Source organism: Pseudocercospora fijiensis, assembly GCF_000340215.1.
Source record: "Pseudocercospora fijiensis CIRAD86 unplaced genomic scaffold MYCFIscaffold_4, whole genome shotgun sequence".
Taxonomy (NCBI): domain Eukaryota; kingdom Fungi; phylum Ascomycota; class Dothideomycetes; order Mycosphaerellales; family Mycosphaerellaceae; genus Pseudocercospora; species Pseudocercospora fijiensis.
In genome coordinates, this window is record NW_006921535.1 from 1,328,526 (window position 1) to 1,347,025 (window position 18,500).

At 50.6% G+C, this 18,500-nt stretch overlaps 6 protein-coding genes across 6 annotated transcripts; 4 read left to right on the top strand and 2 right to left on the bottom strand.

The window, feature by feature from the left end:
* Window positions 1-586: 586 nt before the first annotated feature.
* On the top strand, window positions 587-1,483 carry MYCFIDRAFT_211154 (uncharacterized protein). Its single transcript, XM_007928011.1, has one exon. It carries the CDS (start codon window positions 665-667, stop codon window positions 1,169-1,171), a length of 507 nt encoding a protein of 168 aa, XP_007926202.1. The 5' UTR covers window positions 587-664; the 3' UTR covers window positions 1,172-1,483.
* A 299-nt stretch (window positions 1,484-1,782) lies between these two features.
* Window positions 1,783-5,553, top strand: MYCFIDRAFT_80385 (uncharacterized protein; the record flags this gene model as incomplete). Its single annotated transcript, XM_007927786.1, has 1 exon — window positions 1,783-5,553. The coding sequence occupies one exon, from the start codon at window positions 1,783-1,785 to the stop codon at window positions 5,551-5,553; it is 3,771 nt and encodes a 1,256-aa protein (XP_007925977.1).
* A 633-nt stretch (window positions 5,554-6,186) lies between these two features.
* MYCFIDRAFT_196246 (uncharacterized protein) lies at window positions 6,187-6,786 on the top strand (the record flags this gene model as incomplete). Its single annotated transcript, XM_007928012.1, has 1 exon — window positions 6,187-6,786. One exon carries the CDS (start codon window positions 6,187-6,189, stop codon window positions 6,784-6,786), a length of 600 nt encoding a protein of 199 aa, XP_007926203.1.
* A 42-nt stretch (window positions 6,787-6,828) lies between these two features.
* Window positions 6,829-10,370, bottom strand: MYCFIDRAFT_174320 (uncharacterized protein; the record flags this gene model as incomplete). The annotated part of the gene is made up of 26 exons (XM_007928013.1): window positions 6,829-6,861; window positions 6,896-7,567; window positions 7,608-7,666; window positions 7,693-7,830; window positions 7,871-8,157; window positions 8,185-8,224; window positions 8,270-8,312; window positions 8,347-8,413; window positions 8,458-8,495; window positions 8,530-8,539; window positions 8,604-8,615; window positions 8,641-8,751; window positions 8,781-8,789; window positions 8,815-8,866; window positions 8,898-8,985; window positions 9,014-9,041; window positions 9,065-9,121; window positions 9,147-9,391; window positions 9,429-9,660; window positions 9,733-9,816; window positions 9,843-9,932; window positions 9,969-9,992; window positions 10,016-10,123; window positions 10,159-10,258; window positions 10,287-10,332; window positions 10,359-10,370. The coding sequence occupies 26 exons, from the start codon at window positions 10,368-10,370 to the stop codon at window positions 6,829-6,831; spliced, it is 2,685 nt and encodes an 894-aa protein (XP_007926204.1).
* Window positions 10,371-12,121: 1,751 nt separating this feature from the next.
* Window positions 12,122-13,275, top strand: MYCFIDRAFT_211155 (uncharacterized protein). Its single transcript, XM_007928014.1, has 2 exons — window positions 12,122-12,904; window positions 12,962-13,275. The coding sequence occupies exons 1-2, from the start codon at window positions 12,541-12,543 to the stop codon at window positions 13,048-13,050; spliced, it is 453 nt and encodes a 150-aa protein (XP_007926205.1). The 5' UTR covers window positions 12,122-12,540; the 3' UTR covers window positions 13,051-13,275.
* Window positions 13,276-14,414: 1,139 nt separating this feature from the next.
* MYCFIDRAFT_174322 (uncharacterized protein) lies at window positions 14,415-15,325 on the bottom strand (the record flags this gene model as incomplete). The annotated part of the gene is made up of 6 exons (XM_007928015.1): window positions 14,415-14,572; window positions 14,603-14,675; window positions 14,710-14,806; window positions 14,837-14,865; window positions 14,936-15,223; window positions 15,272-15,325. 6 exons carry the CDS (start codon window positions 15,323-15,325, stop codon window positions 14,415-14,417), a joined length of 699 nt encoding a protein of 232 aa, XP_007926206.1.
* Between the last annotated feature and the right edge of the window lie 3,175 nt (window positions 15,326-18,500).

The following is an 18,500-nucleotide window of genomic DNA, read 5'->3' on the forward strand; positions in this document are numbered from 1 at the left end:
TCAGAATGGCACGAGGCGTTTGTTTCCCAGCATCCAGGAGACCCCACGACCACAGCCGACACATCCAAACCCAAATGCCTCCGGCATGCATCAGGCTCCATTGCGCAGTCCGACGTTGGGTCCTGCCCAATTGCCTAAAGACGCACCACGGCTGTATCGCCATGTGATCGGCTATGCATTGCGGCCAACTAGGATTAAGCGGAAAGTCCCTGTGCAGACCATCAACTTCAACATTTCAGCAGACACTTTTGCCAACCTTGCAAAGACAGTTTCACCACAGAATCCCGGAGAACCCAAAATCAGGATTCTTGAAGAAGGCATGCTCCTCTATCGCCTGCGCTGCGCAGTTTTGCCATCTACGGGCTATTCTTCCGAGAGCGCCTGGGCCATAGCTGACAACATCTGGCCCGAGGAGTTCGCGTTCGAGCTCAACGACGTCCCTCTTGGCACAAGAAGGAAGCTGCATCATGGCCGCTACCTGCCTATAGATCTGACAATGTACCTCAAACAGGGCAAGAACAAGCTCAAAGTGTTTGTAGACCGAGTGAAGCACGATAAGCGGAAAACCCGTTACTCGCTAGCTGTGGAAACGATCGCTGTCACGAGCCACGATAGCATCGTGAACAACCTGATTCACGTATCCGCTGAGGATTCAATATCTGCAATGAAGAAGACGCTCGCTGGGTATGACAATGGAGAAGATGACGATTTCGCAGTCACATCCAGCTCGATGATCATCAAAGTCTTTGACCCATACTCCAGCTCGAAACTGGTCGACACACCTGTTCGTGGCCAGAAATGCTTGCACAAAGATGTTTTCGATCTGGAAATATTCCTTAGCATGTGCAAACGCGAGCAGCCAGGCTGGCCAAGCGTGGTGGACTGCTGGCGATGTCCACTGTGTCGAGGCGATGTGCGTCCGCAAACACTCATCCTTGACGAATTCTTGGCAAAGGTCGTCGCCGATCTCAAGAGTCGCAACCTCACCGACACGAGAGCAATCGTGCTAGAAGCGGATGGGAGCTGGAAACCCAGGGCAGAAGAGAGAACTGGTGTACGATCTCCTAGTCTGGAGCGAGAGATGCGTGGAAGTGCGAGTCGCAGCGTGCCACCTGCTACGGCTGGCATGGCGCCTCCGCCGAGACCGATGGAAATCATTGAGCTGGATTAGAGACCTGCTCGACGACATCATCGTGTGTATGTGAATGGAACGAAACGGAGGAAAGTCGACACGAATCTATGGAAGCGTGCTTATCGGTCTTCCGGATTCTTTTGGGAGGCGAGGCGTTTTTGAGATTCCCTTGAGTTGCTTTGATCATAGAGATACCCTTTTTGCGATGTGCGAAGCGAAGCGCGAGAGACAGTAGCGCTTGCTTTGCTTTGCTTGCTTACTCATGAGATAGCAACAGCCCGAAATCATTTCCGATAGAATGAAATGGTGCGGAAGGGTAGTAAATTTTATATGTAATGTTTGCTTGTTTGCAGCTTCTTGCTCTACGCGTGAGATATTTTTCTCCTCCAACATTCCTTATTCCATCGGAACTCCATCACCTGATCCCTCCTTGGTATTCCTCTCTCTTGCATCCCTCAACCTCGCGCAATCCACTGCTGATTACTAGTAAGGCGTGAGAGAGCCGTCTGCTTCCTCCACCGTCGGGCGTATGGGCTCATCGGTCAGGGCCGCTGGCGGCCGAGTGCCAAGGAAAGCAAGCACTTGATGGCCTGCCTCGACTGCACCTGGCATGAAGCGGGTGTGGTCTCGTCTCGTGCAAAGCTGCCACCATGAGCCAGGATCGTTCGGCAAACCACAGGCGCAACACAGGGCAGCCTCCTCTCGCAGCTCCGCAGGCTCCACCGTTACCAGCTCCGCAGCCTAGGCCTCTGCAGCGCGCGAGGGACGCGGCGTCGCGCTTTCTGGGATATTCCTCGAGAGCGCCGAGTCCTCACGGGGCCCGAGACAATGACCGCTTCTCGCACGGCGGCCGCCAGTTCATGCGTGCGGCATCGTTGAGCCAGACGCAGAACGCGACGACAAGTCACAAGACGGGGCTGGAGCTGCGCACAATCAGCATCAACGAGAGCGGAAGCCATGCGATCATTGCGGGGAAGGAGATCTTCAAGACCATCCGAATCGAAGACGGGCGGTGCGCGGAGGACTTCAACCTGAGGACGGCAATCCGAAGTACACCGACGACCGCGGCCGGACAGCCTCGACACATCTATTCCATCGACATTGCCGACGTCGCATGGGCCAAAGGCGACACGGGCAACTTTGTCGCGGCCGCCACGTCGAGTGGCAAAATCATCGTGTACGATCTGGGGCATGCCGGACTGCAGGCCGCTCAACTGCACGAGCATTTCCGCCACGTGCACAACGTGACCTTCAATCCTCACCAAGGCAGTCTGCTGCTGTCCGGCAGTCAGGATGGCACTGTCCGTCTCTGGGACATCCGCGATGTGCGCCATGTCCAGAGCCGAGCCAGCATGATCGCCAGCAAACGCAAATACTCGGGCCAGAGCGAGGGCGTGCGGGACGTCAAGTGGTCGCCGACGGAAGGACTCGACTTTGCGTTCGCCACCGACGGCGGCGAGATCCAGCGCTGGGACATGAGGAATCTGACCGCGGCCAAAGTCCGCATCCCAGCACACATGGGCGCCTGCAACACGGTCGACTGGCATCCAGACGGCAAGCACATCGTCAGTGCCGGCAGTGACAAGACCATGCGCGTATTCGACGTCTCAGCCAGCCGCCCTCGGAAGGCGGCGTGGGAGATCAAGACGCCGCATGCCGTGATGAATGCCCGATGGAGGCCTTCGTGCCAGTCGTTGATGCCTCAGGACAACGGCGCCGGTCTGTGTACGCAGGTCGTTGCTGCGTATGATCGAGAGCACCCCGTGCTGCACATATGGGATCTTCGCCGGCCGCTCCTTCCGTTTCGTGAGATGTCGCCCTACCCTTCCGCACCCACTGACCTGCTCTGGCACTCGCAAGATTTGCTGTGGACAGTGGGGCGCGAAGGCACCTTCCTCCAGACCGATATCCACCACACTTCCAAAGTCATCGATAGATGCAACTTGCAGGCACTCGCCGTATCTCCGCTGGGCGAGCTCACTTTCGTCGCTCAGACGCGAAAGCAACGCCGCGTTCCGAAGCCACAACCACAGCCCCTTTCTTCTCTCCACCCACAACGCAGCTCTCCTCTCAGCACAAGCCCAGACACAACCTTCCTCAGTCGAAGTCTTGGCGACGACTCGCTCGACGAGGCCTTTCTCAGCGCCCTGCCCATCCCGCGCCCGACAAGAACCAGCGGCAGCGGCAGCGGCAGCGGCAGATTCTCAATCCTCAGCACTCCCGCTCGCAGCCAGAACCACTCTGCCACCATCAAACTCGACGACATCTTGGTGAATCGGATGTCGTTCATACCACAGCAAACGGCTTGTCGTGGGCAACTGCCAAGTCACAACAACCGCAACTATGTAGCCTATGTGGCCAAGCGAATCAACCCAGAGCTTCCAGTTGGCCACAGCGGCGAAGACTTCATCAAGGCAATCGAGGAGACTTGTTCGGAGAATGCTGGGTATCTGGAAGCCATTGGCTTCTTGCAGGCCTCGCAGACGTGGAAGATCGTCAGCTTTTGTCTGACGAAGCATCTGAAGGAGAGAACGGCGCGTCGGCGCAAGCCCGAGACTTCGTCACCAGTGGTCGACGGCAAGACATCAGCTTCGATAGAGAATCTAGCGACCAAGCTGGCAGCACAACACTTGAAATCACCCGTAGAGTCTCCAGCAAGCATGCGGCCAATGTCCACCATCACACAGCAGCTGGCAATGCCCGAGAGTACTTCGAATGTACCAACGCCATTGGCTCGGCCCTCAGAAAACGGCAAGAACCACACTTTGCGTCACCAACCGCTTCTGCCAGAGCTGGACAAAGACGACCACATGGCACTTCCGCCCTCGTTGGCATCGGCCCATGCATCACCACCTCGACCAGACTCATCTGAACCATCAGAGCAGACACGCAGACCTACCATCAGCACCCTCGCTGATATGCAAGGCAACCAGTCCTATGCAGAAGAAACAGAACGCAATGAGATGGTGAAGCGCTGGAGCAACCAGTCCAAAAACTTTCTCGATCTCGATCCAGTGGACGTTAAAGGCGTCAAGATCCCACCGGCGAAGCTCGAGAATCATGGCAGTGGCGAGAGCTTTCGCTTCCTAGAAGATTCTGCCGGTTCTCGAGGCCCTTCTTTTCCAAGCTCACTCGAAAGCGCAGGCGCCAGCGGGCTGCCAATGGTCGCTGCACATCCAACACGCCAGAGAAGCCCACGTCCTCCGGTCGAAGATGCAGCGTTAATGGTCAACGAGAGTGAAGAGATAGGAGCTGCCCCACACACCATGTTCTTCAACGGCTCTGGCATACTCAGTGCAGTGAACACGAGGCAAAACTCTGGTAATACGAGCATGGAGCCCTCCCACGAAGATCTTCAAAAGCTTCGAAACGGCAGCACCGAGGAGACAGATTTTCCATATCGGCACGACGCATATGATGTTACTGGCCACGATCCCGTTTTGCCACCAAGCAACCCTGCTGGTAGTGAAGGGATCGATCTGGCGACACGCCCTCGCTTTGCACCAAAGGCGCTAGATCACGATATCTCGACACGCGTAATCGATAACATGCTCTCTCAAGAACCCGCTTCACCGACCGATAGTGTCATCGATGCTGCTGAGGTTGACCTTGAGGACACGAAACCATGGACACTCATCGAAATGCTGAAAAAGCTGATTGAATTCTACACTACCGATCAAGTCTATCCACAAATGGCCGCGCTTCTCCTATTGCTCTTAGGACCACTGCTGCCTCGTACTCATCCTCTGCCTGTCCCGGAGATTCACAAGACAGTGTCTTCCTACGTCGACTACTTTGTCAACAGCTTAGGCTGGGACCCCGAGGAAGTACCAAACCTCATCCAGCAGTCGTTTGAGCAACCAATGAAGGCAGGCCTACAGCCTTTGCAAGTGGAAAGCATTCTCTCAACGTACCACGAACAACTGCTACGACATCAGCTCTTCGAAGAGGCCGCTCTACTGCGTAAGCTCGCATACCCAGCATACCCCGCCGTGTACGAAGACTTCCTCCTGGACAATGGCGTCCATCTCATGTGTGGCCAATGCAGCAAGCCGATGAGCGGCGGATCGAGCCCACTGCGCTGCCAGAGTTGCCGATCGAAGCAGGACAACTGCCCAGTATGCTGGATGGGCAGTAGTCCATACGAGAACGAGGCCTCGAAGCTCTTCACTTCGTGCCTTCTGTGTGGTCATAGCGGCCACGCAGCCTGCTTGCGTGAGTGGTTCGTCTCGTGCGGAGGCGATGGCTGTCCGACTGTAGGCTGTCTATGCGACTGCGTGGATGGCCCTTGGCGGCAAGAGAAGACAGCCGCTGCCGCGCAGGAGGCGGTGGGAAAAGACCACCGTCGTGTCAAGTCCGACGAGTGGAAGGCTCAGCCGAGTAAGGCAGTCTCGGGAGCAAGGAAAGAGTTGAGCAAGTAAGCGTTCATAGCATAAGAAGTCCCACGACTGGAAGGCTCAGCCGAGCAAAGCAGTCTCGGGAGCAAGAAAGGAGTTGAGCAAGTGAGCGTTCATAGCATACGATACCCACATGCATTGTGTTTCCTGTAGATATGGCTATGCCACGCACGCCCGCCGTTCTCACTCTCAATACCGTCCCAGGACACCTTACGAGATGCATCCGCTCTATTCTTGCGTGCATTGCTACCTGCTCGATGGCTAGATGATCTTGTCTCTCTGCACTGTTCCAATTTGCCTGGGAGGTATATAGTGTGCACTAGTCTGGTTCTGGAAGGGTACCTTCAGACGTCATCCGAAGGTCGGGCGAACGGGACCCGTCTCTATGTCGATGTCGAACCGACCGTCATACTTCTGTCCTTCACAACTACGCATTGCAACTTTCTAACCCTCGAAACTGCGCAGGCTTATACACTACCCTGCGAACTACACACAAGATTCCTGGCCCTGATCCCCACCAGATTGCCGGCCACAAGGAATCCGAACGCCACTAACCGAAGTTCTCCAAGAAATCTAGAAAGAATCCGAGAATCAAAATTACACATACCTTAAGAACTTGAATCAAAGACGAAAAGACGAAAAAAAAAAGAAAAAACCATGTCGGCCCAAACAGCAACCCTAAACATCCTCACGCAAATCCTCTCAGAATTCGGCGACCGCCTCAGCATCCACGGAGCTTCCAACATCCTCGTCTCCGACGCCTCAATCGCCCAAGCCCTCTACACCGCAACAGAAAGCGTCCGAACCCCTTTCGGCCCCCAAATCACCGTAGCATCCCCAATCGAACCCGATGCCGCAGCTGTGCAAGACATCCCCAATACTTCGGTCAGAGCCGCCGAAAATCTGGATATGGATCACTACACACACGCCGTCTTTGGAGTTGCGTCGGAAGATCCCAAGTATCTGTATGGAGGACTGAAACATACTGTTTATGCGCTGCAACCGAAAGGTTATGCGATTGTGATTTCGATTAAGCAGGAGACGAAGGAGGCGGGAGCGGGGAAGTTTCAGGTTGCGTTGGAGGATAAATTGAAGTATCAGTCGGAAGGGAAGATTGAGAATTTACGGGATGTTTTGTATTATGCTGGGTTTGAGAGGGGGAAGATTAGGTCTTTTGATCGCTCGGCGATGGTTGAGGGGCAAGAGGTGCAGGCGGAGGTGCTTTTGGCTATGAAGTGGGATCAATTGAATGCGTAGTAGATGAGCATGGTTAACAATAGGATGAGGGTATTGAGAACCTTACGGCTTTCTTGCTTGCTGGAGGGTGCGGCTCTTGCGGCTCTTGCCTGTATTCCGATCGCGTGACCCATTCTGATTTAGCCTCATGCCAAATGAAGTGAAGCTCGGTCTCAGACGGCAGCATTGGTGCAGCATATGGCTCGTTGAAGCCGAAGCCGTCGAGAGATTGGGTTGGAACACCCTCTTCGGTGATCCTGTCCAACCAGTAAGGTTCTTTTCCCGGCTGGGCCACGAATCCATAAGCTGGGGATGCATCTCGTAAGTCGCAGTACATGAGTTCATATAATGCTTGCACAATGTAGCCGCCCGTTGTGATGCGTTCACTTTCGTCGAAGAGTCGATTGGTGTGAAAGCAGGCCCAGGCAGCATACTGCTTGACTTCCTGCGATTCAGGACGTTCCAGCCATCCGAGACCTTCTGGATACGCCCTTTCCACGATTTGCGTGACCCTCTTCTTTACAACTTCTTTAAGCTCCGCGCCCTGCGCCTTTGTGCATATGAACTTTGCGTGGTCAGGTATGCTGTTAGCTGGATCATCTCTGAACTTCGCCATCCCTTTCGCCAATTCCTCGCCCATGTTCTGTGGATTTTTCAGATGAATGATTTCGTGTGCTTTGTCCGCTCTGATTGAGGCTCGAACGTTGCCGATGAAGACGTGGGTGTGGCCAAGCGGGATGAAAATCGCGACATCGTCTATGCAATCTGTGGCGGCGAAAACGTGGCAGCGGAAGTCGGCGAGCTTAATGACACAGCCTCTTCCGACTGGGATTAGATGGTACTGCATGAAGTACTTGGAGGGAGTAAGGTGCTGTGAACGGAAGGGTTGTCATGTACTTATCTCAAGATATCGGCAGTGCTCAGGACAATGAACCATATTCTTAGATGGTGTAAAACAACCAGCAAACAAGATGAAAGGCTCTAGAAAGCTCTTCCAGCCTGTCAAGTAATCATGGCGCGTCGGGTTGTGAGTGAATTCTCGCAGCAGCGGAGGTTGTGGATTTTCTTAGAGGAAGCCCTGATTGAGGCAGAGACCGGTCAACACCTATCGCAAGAAGTGCTCTGTCATTGCAGCAGGATCGATCGTACTTCTTGCTCTTGACAGTGCCGTCGAAGATAAGTGGAAGACTGCTCCAGACCATATTTATGTCTCGGCCGTGTCTCACAGACATAACAGTCTCCAACCAGCCCTGAGAAGACCGCCTTGGGTATAGAGCACGCCGGCCATTTCGTGGAAGAGTCCGACGGATTATGGACCAAGATCTTGGGTATTGCCGAGCGAAGACGATCAGCAACGACTTTAGCAAATGAATTGCTTCATATGCAGCGATCCTCCGACGTGTTCACTGCTTCATTCACGCCTCTCTGCTTACTCTTTCTGGGCTCGAATTGATGGCCGCTCATTCGCATGTTCCTCCGATGGTAATATAAAGCGAACATTAACGCTGTCGGTCCTCTATATGAGGGCGTTCATACGGTATGGTATGCTAATGCCGTGGGCTGAAGGACTACAGTACGAACAATGCCTGCGCAAAGGTCGGAGCGGGATTGCAATTCCGCCGGCTTGGCGGAGAACTCCACCTCCTTTCTAGACTAGAATCTCACCTCTAGTTACGTTCTGAACTGTGCCACGACGAAGCACAATAATGAGTCCCGAGATGCTCAACAGCCTTCGAAGAAGACCGTCATCCGACTAGCAAGCACGTCTTCTTCCCTATGCAACTGCTGCTAGAGCTTAGGCGGAGAGCTTCCCTAACCAGGCTACCTAGTCGATTCACGATAGGACCGCCCTTAAGCTCGCGGACTGCCAATCACGCGCGAACAATCAGCGCAAACCTGCTCAGTATCGCAGCATATATACAGCCAAAGTGTCCTGCATCCCGCTGATGTGTCCTACTGTCTCCCTTCCAGAATATGCACACCCAACTGCACTCCAACACCTTCCGAGACTACACCGTATAGGCCTTTGCCCGAGTCAAGACTGCGCACTCTGAACATCTACTGGTCAATATAAGGTCGTGATTTGGTCCGGGATACGAGGCTTCACACTGCTATCGAACACCGCCTTACACGACCAATCGCCATGATGCCATCTCTTGCTTGACCCTCGACCTGGGGAAAAGCCTGAATGTTCAACCCCGCCAAGGACTCCGAACGGAGCTAGTAAACGAAACAGCCTTCTCCCTACTCTGCAGCCCTTAAATGGAGTGTCGAAACTGGTCCCTCGAAAGCATTGCACAACATGTGTTTGCTTTTGTGAATACGTTCAGGCCGCAATTCTTCGAACGAAATAAATCTCTTGGGCTACGAGATGCGCACACAGAAAAAGCCAGGAAAGTGCAGGCTGTATTAAGCTTAAAGCATATGCTTGAGTTGCTGACATGCCTGCTATCTTGACGCAGTACGCCAGGCATCTGAATCTTCGAGCTTGCGGGCCATCGTAGAACAAAACTACCTCAAGACGGGACCGTATGCGTGGCCAGACTCGCGTATGCAGCTGCGTGGCCAGACTCGCGTATGCAGCAGATGGGGTTTGTGAGAGCGAGCTTGCTTGTTCGAAGGCAAGCTTCGGATTGATGCAAGGGCTTGGATCGCTTCGTGACCCAGCTGTGTTGGCGTCGATCTCCAGAGAAGAAGAATGCGGGTAGCCCAGCTACCGTACAACAAGAGTCACACCACTTACCTCCCGTTATGAGTGACGATAAAGTTCTCCACTCCAGCCTCTCGACGGCATCGTATGCATCCGAGACAAGCAAACAAGGAGTGTCACCCGTACTAAGCCTGCTGCAAGGACTTACGTGCCATACATATAGCAGCATCTCGTTCACTCTAAGCCTCGTCCAACGTTCTACTCAAAGTTGAGCAAGTCTTAAAACGCCGCTACTACGCTCCTCCGCACCTTAGCACAGTTGAATATTGAGAGCATAGGAGCCTACTGGTCTACCTTTCTCAGCTAAGATGAAGAATCTCGCTAGCTTATTGCTTTTGGCTCTGGTCAGTCAGCTTGCACTACATACTGCCTTTGCGTATGCGCGGACTGACTCAAACGGGTGTAAAGGCCGCGATCGCAAATGCCATTCCACTGCCGACACGTCTGGATGACATTTCTGCGGGCATCCAATCACTGGCCCCCATAATACCACGGAAACGGGACGGGACTTGCGATTCTGTAGGTCATTGTCATCGGCACTTTGGTATTTGCAGGAATTTGCTAATGATCCCTTGAAGGAAAATAAAGGCGCAACATGTCCAGTTCACGGATACCCTTGCTGTGGTTTCCATTCCATGTGAAGCGTTTCTTTTAAAGCATCGAAGAACATATGCTGAGACCACCTCGGAGTTTTTGCTGTTCGCAGTAGGGAACGGTTCTCAAGACGCGCGAGTTGGAATACTTCGATGTACAGATCAGGGATCGAAATAGCTATAAGCAATGCTAATGCAAATGATTCACAAGTGATCACATCCGAACATGCGTTTCTCCCGCCAATCAGGCTTGAGCACACGGAGCTCAGTCCGCAAAAGAAATGCGCTACCAAGTACCACATTACCTGCTTTTCTTTACTCAAAAACATAAAATGCACTTCAATACGGCAGCTGTTGCTTTCTCCATCTCCAACTTCGCGTGTTAAAACGCGTCGTCTAAGCTTTGCATCGGTTCAAGCAGTCATCGGCGCAACAATCGAAGCAACACACGCAGAATCCATAGACCGAGATTCGGAGTCTTAAATGATGGAAGACGCTCTGCTCCCTCCACATACGACTTCCCGATACCCTATCAGATACTACGGCTGATCCCTCTTCCAGCCATCCAAGATATGTTCAAAGGAAATCCAGACCTCCTGGAGCGAGGCAAGACTGCCGTGCTGAACAGCAAAGGCGCTTCCGAAGCAAAGACATCTTCTCCAAAATTTTGGATGAAGCGGAGAAACATGATCCGGTACTTACGGATCGGGAGACCATAGGTAGTGGAGGCCGGCAGCTTTCTTTTTTTTTGTTTTTTTTTTGCGGGAAATCCGGATTCACAGTACAAAAGGATCTTGAAGAAGCCGAAGGTGGCTGCGCTAGACGAACCCTTCACAGAGGAACAACTCGAGCATCTACCTATTCGAAACGCCGTTTTCAAAGAGACCTTGCGATTTTACTGTGCTGCACCAGCTGCATTGCCCAGAGTGACTCCACTAGAAGGTGTAACTTTCGGGAAGTACTTCATTGCAGGAGGCACCACAGTAGCGACACAGAGACCCCAAGATTTTTCGAGATCCTGACAAAATTCGACCACTCACGATGGCTTGGTGATCGGGTATTTAGAGATGAGGTCAAAGCGATCTGGTGTCCGTTTGAACACAACTCTACGTCCATGTCGATCTCTGGTAGACAGACAGCTCCGCACCAAGACCGCAAGTAGCTATCCATACGTATATAAGCAGTGCTCCTGAGCTCGTCCAGCCGAGACTACATACCGCGATCGTTGCACATCGAGCAGAGCAGAGCAGAAGCTCAACATGTCCAGCATTTTGAGCGGTTTTGAGCATCCAGCATATGCAATAGGAGCATATGTATCTGGGGTGCTCCTTCTGATCTATCTGCTGGTCAGCAAATATGGGGTTTCTTTCTGTGCTGCTCATCGATCTTGCTGACTCTGCTAAAAGTATGAGGCATTTGCCACCAATTTCCCGAAAATCGAAGGTCTCCCAGAAGTGCCAAATGGACTACCATTTATCGGTCACTTGGCAGCATTGGGAGGGAGGCGCAAGAAGAACGATTCAACAGTATATGCTGAATGGGCCAGACAGCTTAATACCGATATCTTCCAGTGCCGGCTCGGGTATCAGAGGACGGTTGTGGTGAATTGTGAGCTCATCGCTGGTAATCTGTTGCCCCGCTGATGAGTGTACAGCCTGGGCAGCTATGAAGGATATGTGGGTCGGCCAATCTGATAGTCTTAGTGATCGACCTAATCAGCCGGAATTCGTGGAAAAGCTGGGAGTAGACATCACTGGCACTTCTCTGACTCCTCAGATTCGGAAGTGTCGCATGGCAGGTATGCGAGCCTTGGGAATCCCGAATTGGCCAAAGTACTACCATCTAGTGGAACCGACCAGCGTAGCTCTGATTCGAGATATGTACGACAAGGGCCAAACCGGAAAGATCCCAACGGATGTGTACTATCACTTACGCCATGTGGTATTCGACCTGGCACTGTCTCTTACCTCTGGCGCGAGATTTGGTGAGGTCAACGATGCTTTTATGACGAGGTTTCTGTGGTCAATCAATGCAATCTCTGCTGTTCGTAACTCGACGAAGACTTTCAGGCACTTTGTACCGATACTGCGCTGGATACGGCAATCTACTACAGAGACGATCATGGCCGAGAAGGTGCGGGCTTAGCACACGGAGGTCTCGTACGGCTCTTTTCAAAAGAGAGTTGAGGCGGGAGAAACCGTTGACTGTATCGTCAATTCCCTCGGCGAGGACAAGCTCTCGGACGACGAGATCCATAGTACGTGTTTGTCGCTTCTTTAAGCCGCTCCAGATACAGTAGCTTCAAGCGTCTACCAAGGTGTCGCATGGCTGAGTTCGCCTGAAGGACAGAGTGCTCAAGAAGCAGTGTACGAAGCAATTCTGACTGCGTACTCTGGTGATCGTTCGGCGGCCTGGAATGGTGCTTTCCGCGAAGAAAAGGTGCCGCTGCTCGTAAGCCTGTACAAGGAGACAATGCGCTTCTTCATCATCGCACCCTTCGCAATTCCTAGACAAGCTTCCCAGGATATCGAACACAGAGGTATCAAGATACCAAAGGGGATGGCGGTAATCCTGAACTCGCAAGCCGTCAGCCACGATACAGATCAATTCGGGGACGATGCTTGGCATTTCAATCCGGAGAGATATCTTGACGACGATAGTCCACTGCCTCATTCCGCGTTCGGAGCAGGATCAAGGATATGCCCGGCGGTTGGCATCTCCAACAGGCTGACTTATGCCATTTTGACGCGTCTCATCCTCGCTTTCCGCTTTCGCGAGCCGGTGGATGGTATGGGCAGGACGCCGGACCTTCATCCCATCAATTTCTCAGATGTATATGAGCAAATCGTCAGTCAGAGTCTCGTCGCAACTCAAGTCTGGATGAAGAGCTAACCAGATCGCACGCAGGAAGCACACCCAAAGTTCTTTGACTGCCACTTCGTCGCTCGTGATCCAGAGTGGCTCGCGAGCGTGTCCAAGTAGTCAAAGCCAGCCAACCAACCATGATGAGATGAAATATAGCTATCGTCCATCGGCTATCACGTGGAAATGGCCTCTGGCAGCATATGGAGGACGGTGCATCGGCCTCAACAAAATGGTGCTCTTTTCGGTTCACCATTACCACTTGGAAATTCTGAGTTTCGTGTATTCGTGGACCTTCCATGTATCTCTACCGTTCCGAGAGGTATCATGCTCCAAAAGTCCGGGTTGAAGAGTTGTAGTGAGAATTCTGTAGAACAGTGGGAGGCTCGATATAAGTAATATACCTTGCGCCAAGACTCGTGATCTCTCGCGTTCGCTCGCATCACCACCATCATGCTACTGCGACAAGCGTCGCGATAAGTATCGCGCCACATCTGCGTTGCTGCATCGTAGGAGTCCTTCATCTCTTACTGCATGGTAAGGGAACGGAACTGATCTAAAAGCAGCAATCTTGCCAGAAACGCGCCAGCGATGGTAGAGTGGGAACTCCGTAGGGATACGCAGAACTCGAACGCCGATTTCAGCTCGCGATCGACGTGTTCAACAAGCATGACTGGCAAAACGAGATGCCTGAGGAGGGCAAGAGCTGAACACATATATCTCCACCACATTCAAGGCTGTCTTTCGACAACATACCCAGATAACTGGGCTGGCAAGGCCTCGCAGATGCATTCCGTGATTGGCAGGAACAGGCGCTGGAAATACTATACAATATGCACAGCGCGCAGACTCATGTTGATCTTTATGAGGAGGGTGAAGCTATGGTGTAACTTGAGATCACTACTTCTGGTGTCGGTAACATCACCTCAGGAGGATTGGGTGAAGCTTAGTGGAAACAAAGGTGCGATGGAAAATGGATGTGGATACACTACCTGGGCATCCGGGGGCTGGGTCATGATGGTGAATTCGTCTGAATGGAGATTGCAACGGACACGACAAGTGGTCGGACATTGGCAGAACTTGAGCCCCTGGCTACTACTAAGCGTATCTCTTTCGAAGGCTGCGTATGAAGACGCACGAGAGGGGGAGTCCTTGAGCCGGGAGACGTCCCATACCACGGCTTGGTATTCCAAACCGTTTTCGACATGCTGACAGGTCACATCAAGCCCCGGCCCCCATGAAGCACTTTGGACGCGTCACGGGTACGCAGCCCAGCTATGCGATTACATCTCAGATTGAGCTAAAGGCCGCTGATGCATCCTTGACCAAGCTCACAGCGGATTTGGCCGTCACACTGCAGCCTTGTTAGGAAATCCTGTCATGGGGTGCAGATATAAGGATTATATGGATGGACAGAGTCGAGAGTGAATGGAGATCTGGTCAATGTATATGCCAGGTAGGCAACGGTCATGTCATTGGACGTCTTACGCTGTTGATGTGAAGCAGCATCTTGATATGTTGACCGCGTAACTGCCGTGCATTCTCCTTGCCGACTCTCGGGCGACGGCTCGGTGATATCTATATTCGCTGTAGAAAGTTTGATTCAGCTGCGTTCCGGTGCCGGCATGCCAGACCTCCTCGGCTCTCATCATTGCTGTACATCAATTCTTACATAATTTGACGCAGGTACCGCCCAATTTTTTAATTGATCGATCCGTCGTTTCATCCCGGGATATCATTGTTGTCTGCGTGCCTTCGCAACTGCCGTTCTGACAACACCCCACCCCACTTCACCTCCCCGCGATCCACTTCATACGTAGAATGCGTGTGTCGGTGGCCAATGAAAATAACGTTACTACATATTTGATGCCAGCTTCTTTTCAGCCCGCCAAAGAAGCTCAATTACTGCATGATCTCCATGCTGTCTGGCCGTCTCTAGCGCCGTTTTTCCGCAAGGGTCGCGGATAGAGATATCGGTACCTGTCTGAAGTAGTAGCTCGGCAACGCGCAGTTGTCCCATCTTTGCAACCTCGTGGAGGGCGGTCCCGAAGCCAGTAACCTTCTGTAGTTCGTACGAGAAGGGATCGCCCTTGTACATTATACCATTGATGTCAGGCTGGCAGCGCTCGAGAATAAGCCTAACGACTTGATCGGCGTCGTCAGATTGTCGTCGAGCTGCCCAGTGAAGCAGCTCTCCCTGGAAGGAAGTGCGTAGAGGGCAGTGCGCGAGAAGCTGTTTAACTATTAGGAAAGGTGCGCATCCTGCCGCAGTAGAGAGAGGAGTTATATCCATCTGACATCTTGCGTTCGGATTAGCACTATGGCTTAAAAACTAGGATACGAGAGCTTCATCAGCCCCGGTTGCTACAGCGTGCCTGTAAGCTCGGTTAACCATATAATTATCGATATAGCTAACGATTAAACCTACGAGAGCAACGGAGGGAGACACTACTACTCTAGCTCGTTAATGTCCTAGCTATGCTATAGAAAGAGCGATAGGATTGGCTGCGATCTGTTTTCTATAGCCGGTTTAATGTTTACGAAGTTCACTAGTACCCCTGCATCTAAGAGCATTACTATAAGCGTAGGAAAGCCTGTTAGTACGGTCCGTAGAGCCGCCTCCTCTCTCGATCGAGTAGCCGGAGGACTATAGGGATAGTTTTACTAGTAGAATCGAGTGTTTCTTCCTCTCTACTATTGTTAAATAGAGGATAATCGTGTATTCGAGCCTCGTACGCGTATTCTTATCGATTTCTAGTATTCTAGCGCTAAGATAGGTCTAAAGTTAACTCGATCGACCGCCGGCGTACCTCTAGCGAGATTAGACGACAAGGTAAATAACTCTACGCTAAAGAAGAAGGTAATCTATACTCTTAAGAAGGCTATTAGTCCGCCGTTAATAAGACGTATTGCTAACACGGGTTAGTAGTTAAAGAGTGGGTCTACTAGAGCCGGCAAGAAGGGTAAGAAGAATACCGTACTAATCGCTCTATCGGTAGTAGCACTAAGTAAGGAGACCGTAGCACCGCTAGTAGAGGATAATAGTAACGTTGTCTCTAACAAAACGGCTGTTTCTTCCTCCGCTTAGCCCTCTATATCCTCCTCTTTCGATATAGTACTAGAGGGTAACGCTACTACTAGTAGTATGTCCGCTCTAGCGGTAGATAACGTACCTATAACTTAACCTAGCTCTTTCAACTTAACTAATAAGCTTAAAGTCTTCTATTACGAAGGACAGTAGACTGTGTTTAATCTAGCTAAGAAGGGTACTAATCGATCGCTTACTACGAAGCTAGTAAAGTTCCTTACTATAAGAGATAAAGAGCTATAGGACGGACACTCGTAGGCGGCGAAGTTTGCTTAGCTTAACGGCTATAATCGACCTTATCGAGTTATTATTCGCGCTAGCGCTAACGGAGCGAAGACTGCGTTTGTTAGCGACTAGTACTAAGTAGGTAACGATATCGATAGCGACTTCGTTTATCGATAAGCTCTTAACTACGCGATTGATCTCGTTAAGGCTAGAAAGAAGCGTCCTTTTATTAACCTAGAGTTCTATATAAAGCCCGAGCAGTTAGTAGCAGCTAGCGGTAAGGGTAAGGGCAAGGAGGTTAATAAGTTAAAGAAGAACCCTAATGCGGTTTAAATAAGGAATGTTAGTCTAATTGTTGCTAAACTTAAGTCGTCTAGTAGGTACGACTTTAAGATAATTAATAAGTAGCTCTATACTCGGAAGGACTATCTAAATAGCTATAAGGCCGGTAAGGGTGCTTACTAGCGCGATCGGACTATAAAGGAGGTTGCTAAGGGTTACTTTCTGTTCTATAACGCTGCTATAATCAAACTTAGCTAGGCTATTGCGAAGGGCGATTATATATAGAATAAGGACGGTTCTTAGCTAGATAGGCTTCTAGTCTCGGTAGAGATAATATTAATAACTCGCAAGATCGAGAAGAAGTATTAGGCGAAGCTACGCCGCCGCCTTAGCAAGTCGGACTCGCTAGGCAAGAACAGTAGTATAATAAAGATAATAGGTGAATTTATAGGTAGAATGCTACACACTTAGCATAGTAGATCTAGCCGTATTCCTAGTACGCCGTCGAAGACTCCTACTCGCGCTCTTACTAGATATCGCTTAGGTTACAAGGCGCCTATTAAAGTGCCGCGTATAGTAATCTCTAAAGCCGCTACGACTAAGTTCTTTAACTAGTATACCCTCTAGCCGGATTTCGCGGATTAGGACTCTCTACGCTCCTATATTAGGGTTTTCGTAGGATTAGTATAGCGCCTCGATACTATTGCGAATATAGACTAATCTAACTAGCCTTACGAGCTTAAAGAAGTATATAGTATACGACTAAGATTGAAGGAAGCTATACGAGAATAGTTAAGAGAGAGGGACGATAATCTTATCGCCGCGGATAGAGCCGCTGCTAAGGAGGGCGAGATCTGATCGAATTTAGGCTTTCTTTAGGCAACATTCTTTTTATTACTATAATATATACAAACTTGTAATAAGCGGGAGATTCTTGCTATAATTATACTTATTTAGCCCTAATTTAGTATATTAAATTAAATACGTTAGTTGTAGAACAAATAGAGCGTTAGGCAAGACTAGCGTTCGAACTATTTATCTAAATCTCTACCTACGGCGCTTGCCGGCACTAGTAATATTACTCGAAGTCCTCGAAATCTATATCCGATTCTTCGAGTTCTTCTTTAAACTCTTTCTTACTTAATATATAATTATCTAGGTTATCTAACGACGCCGGCGGCGTGCCCTTATACTACGTATACTATACGGACTCTTTAGTATCTATATTAAGCATGTTTTATACAGATCTAGCGGTTATTTCGAAGGCTTTAGGATCGTACGGCAAATCTCGACCCTCGACGTTATATCTAGCATGTTTAAACAACCTACGCGCCCTGCGACCTCTATACTTATATAAACACTATACTAAGTAATCCTAAAAGCCTACAAATAGCGGTAGCTAGTAGCGATACTTCTTTATAGTTTTCTTAAGCAGATTAAAGGTCTATTCGATAGGGTTTAGATCCGGTAAGTATAGCGGAAGAAACTCGAGATAGTAACCCGCTTCTAGTATAGCTTCTTTAACCCTCCTACTATAGTAGATACTAGCATTATCTATTACAAATATTATCGACGGACTATTTCGAAGGTACGGCAACACCTCTTCGTCTAGCTAGGCGTAGAAACGCTTAGCATTAATCGATCCTTAGTATATATACGTATAGGGCAGGTATCTATAGATTGTAAAGGCGGGTAGGACTAACTATCTAACTTCTCTCTTCGTATACTAATAATCTATACAAGTAACGCCTCGAGGCGACTATCTATACTTCCGCTAACTAGTCTTCTAATTATAGGCCGTCTCGTCGATAAAGATAAGCCTATCTACCGGCTAATTCGCGCACCTAATTACCTATAGAGCCCTTAGCAATAGGTTACGTTCCTTTGCCTTAATCTAAAGCTTCGTACGAGTCTAACCCTAACGCTTTAACACCGACCGCAATATACCCGCTATAAGCTTAATGCCCTTACCTCT

Bases quoted from the DNA above. Each gene is read 5' to 3' on its own strand.
- MYCFIDRAFT_211154 (XM_007928011.1), top strand. From the start codon at position 665: ATGAAGAAGACGCTCGCTGGGTATGACAATGGAGAAGATGACGATTTC.
- MYCFIDRAFT_211155 (XM_007928014.1), top strand. From the start codon at position 12,541: ATGCGCTTCTTCATCATCGCACCCTTCGCAATTCCTAGACAAGCTTCC. The intron at 12,905-12,961 runs ATGAGCAAATCG...TGAAGAGCTAAC, and splicing joins CATCAATTTCTCAGATGTAT to CAGATCGCACGCAGGAAGCA.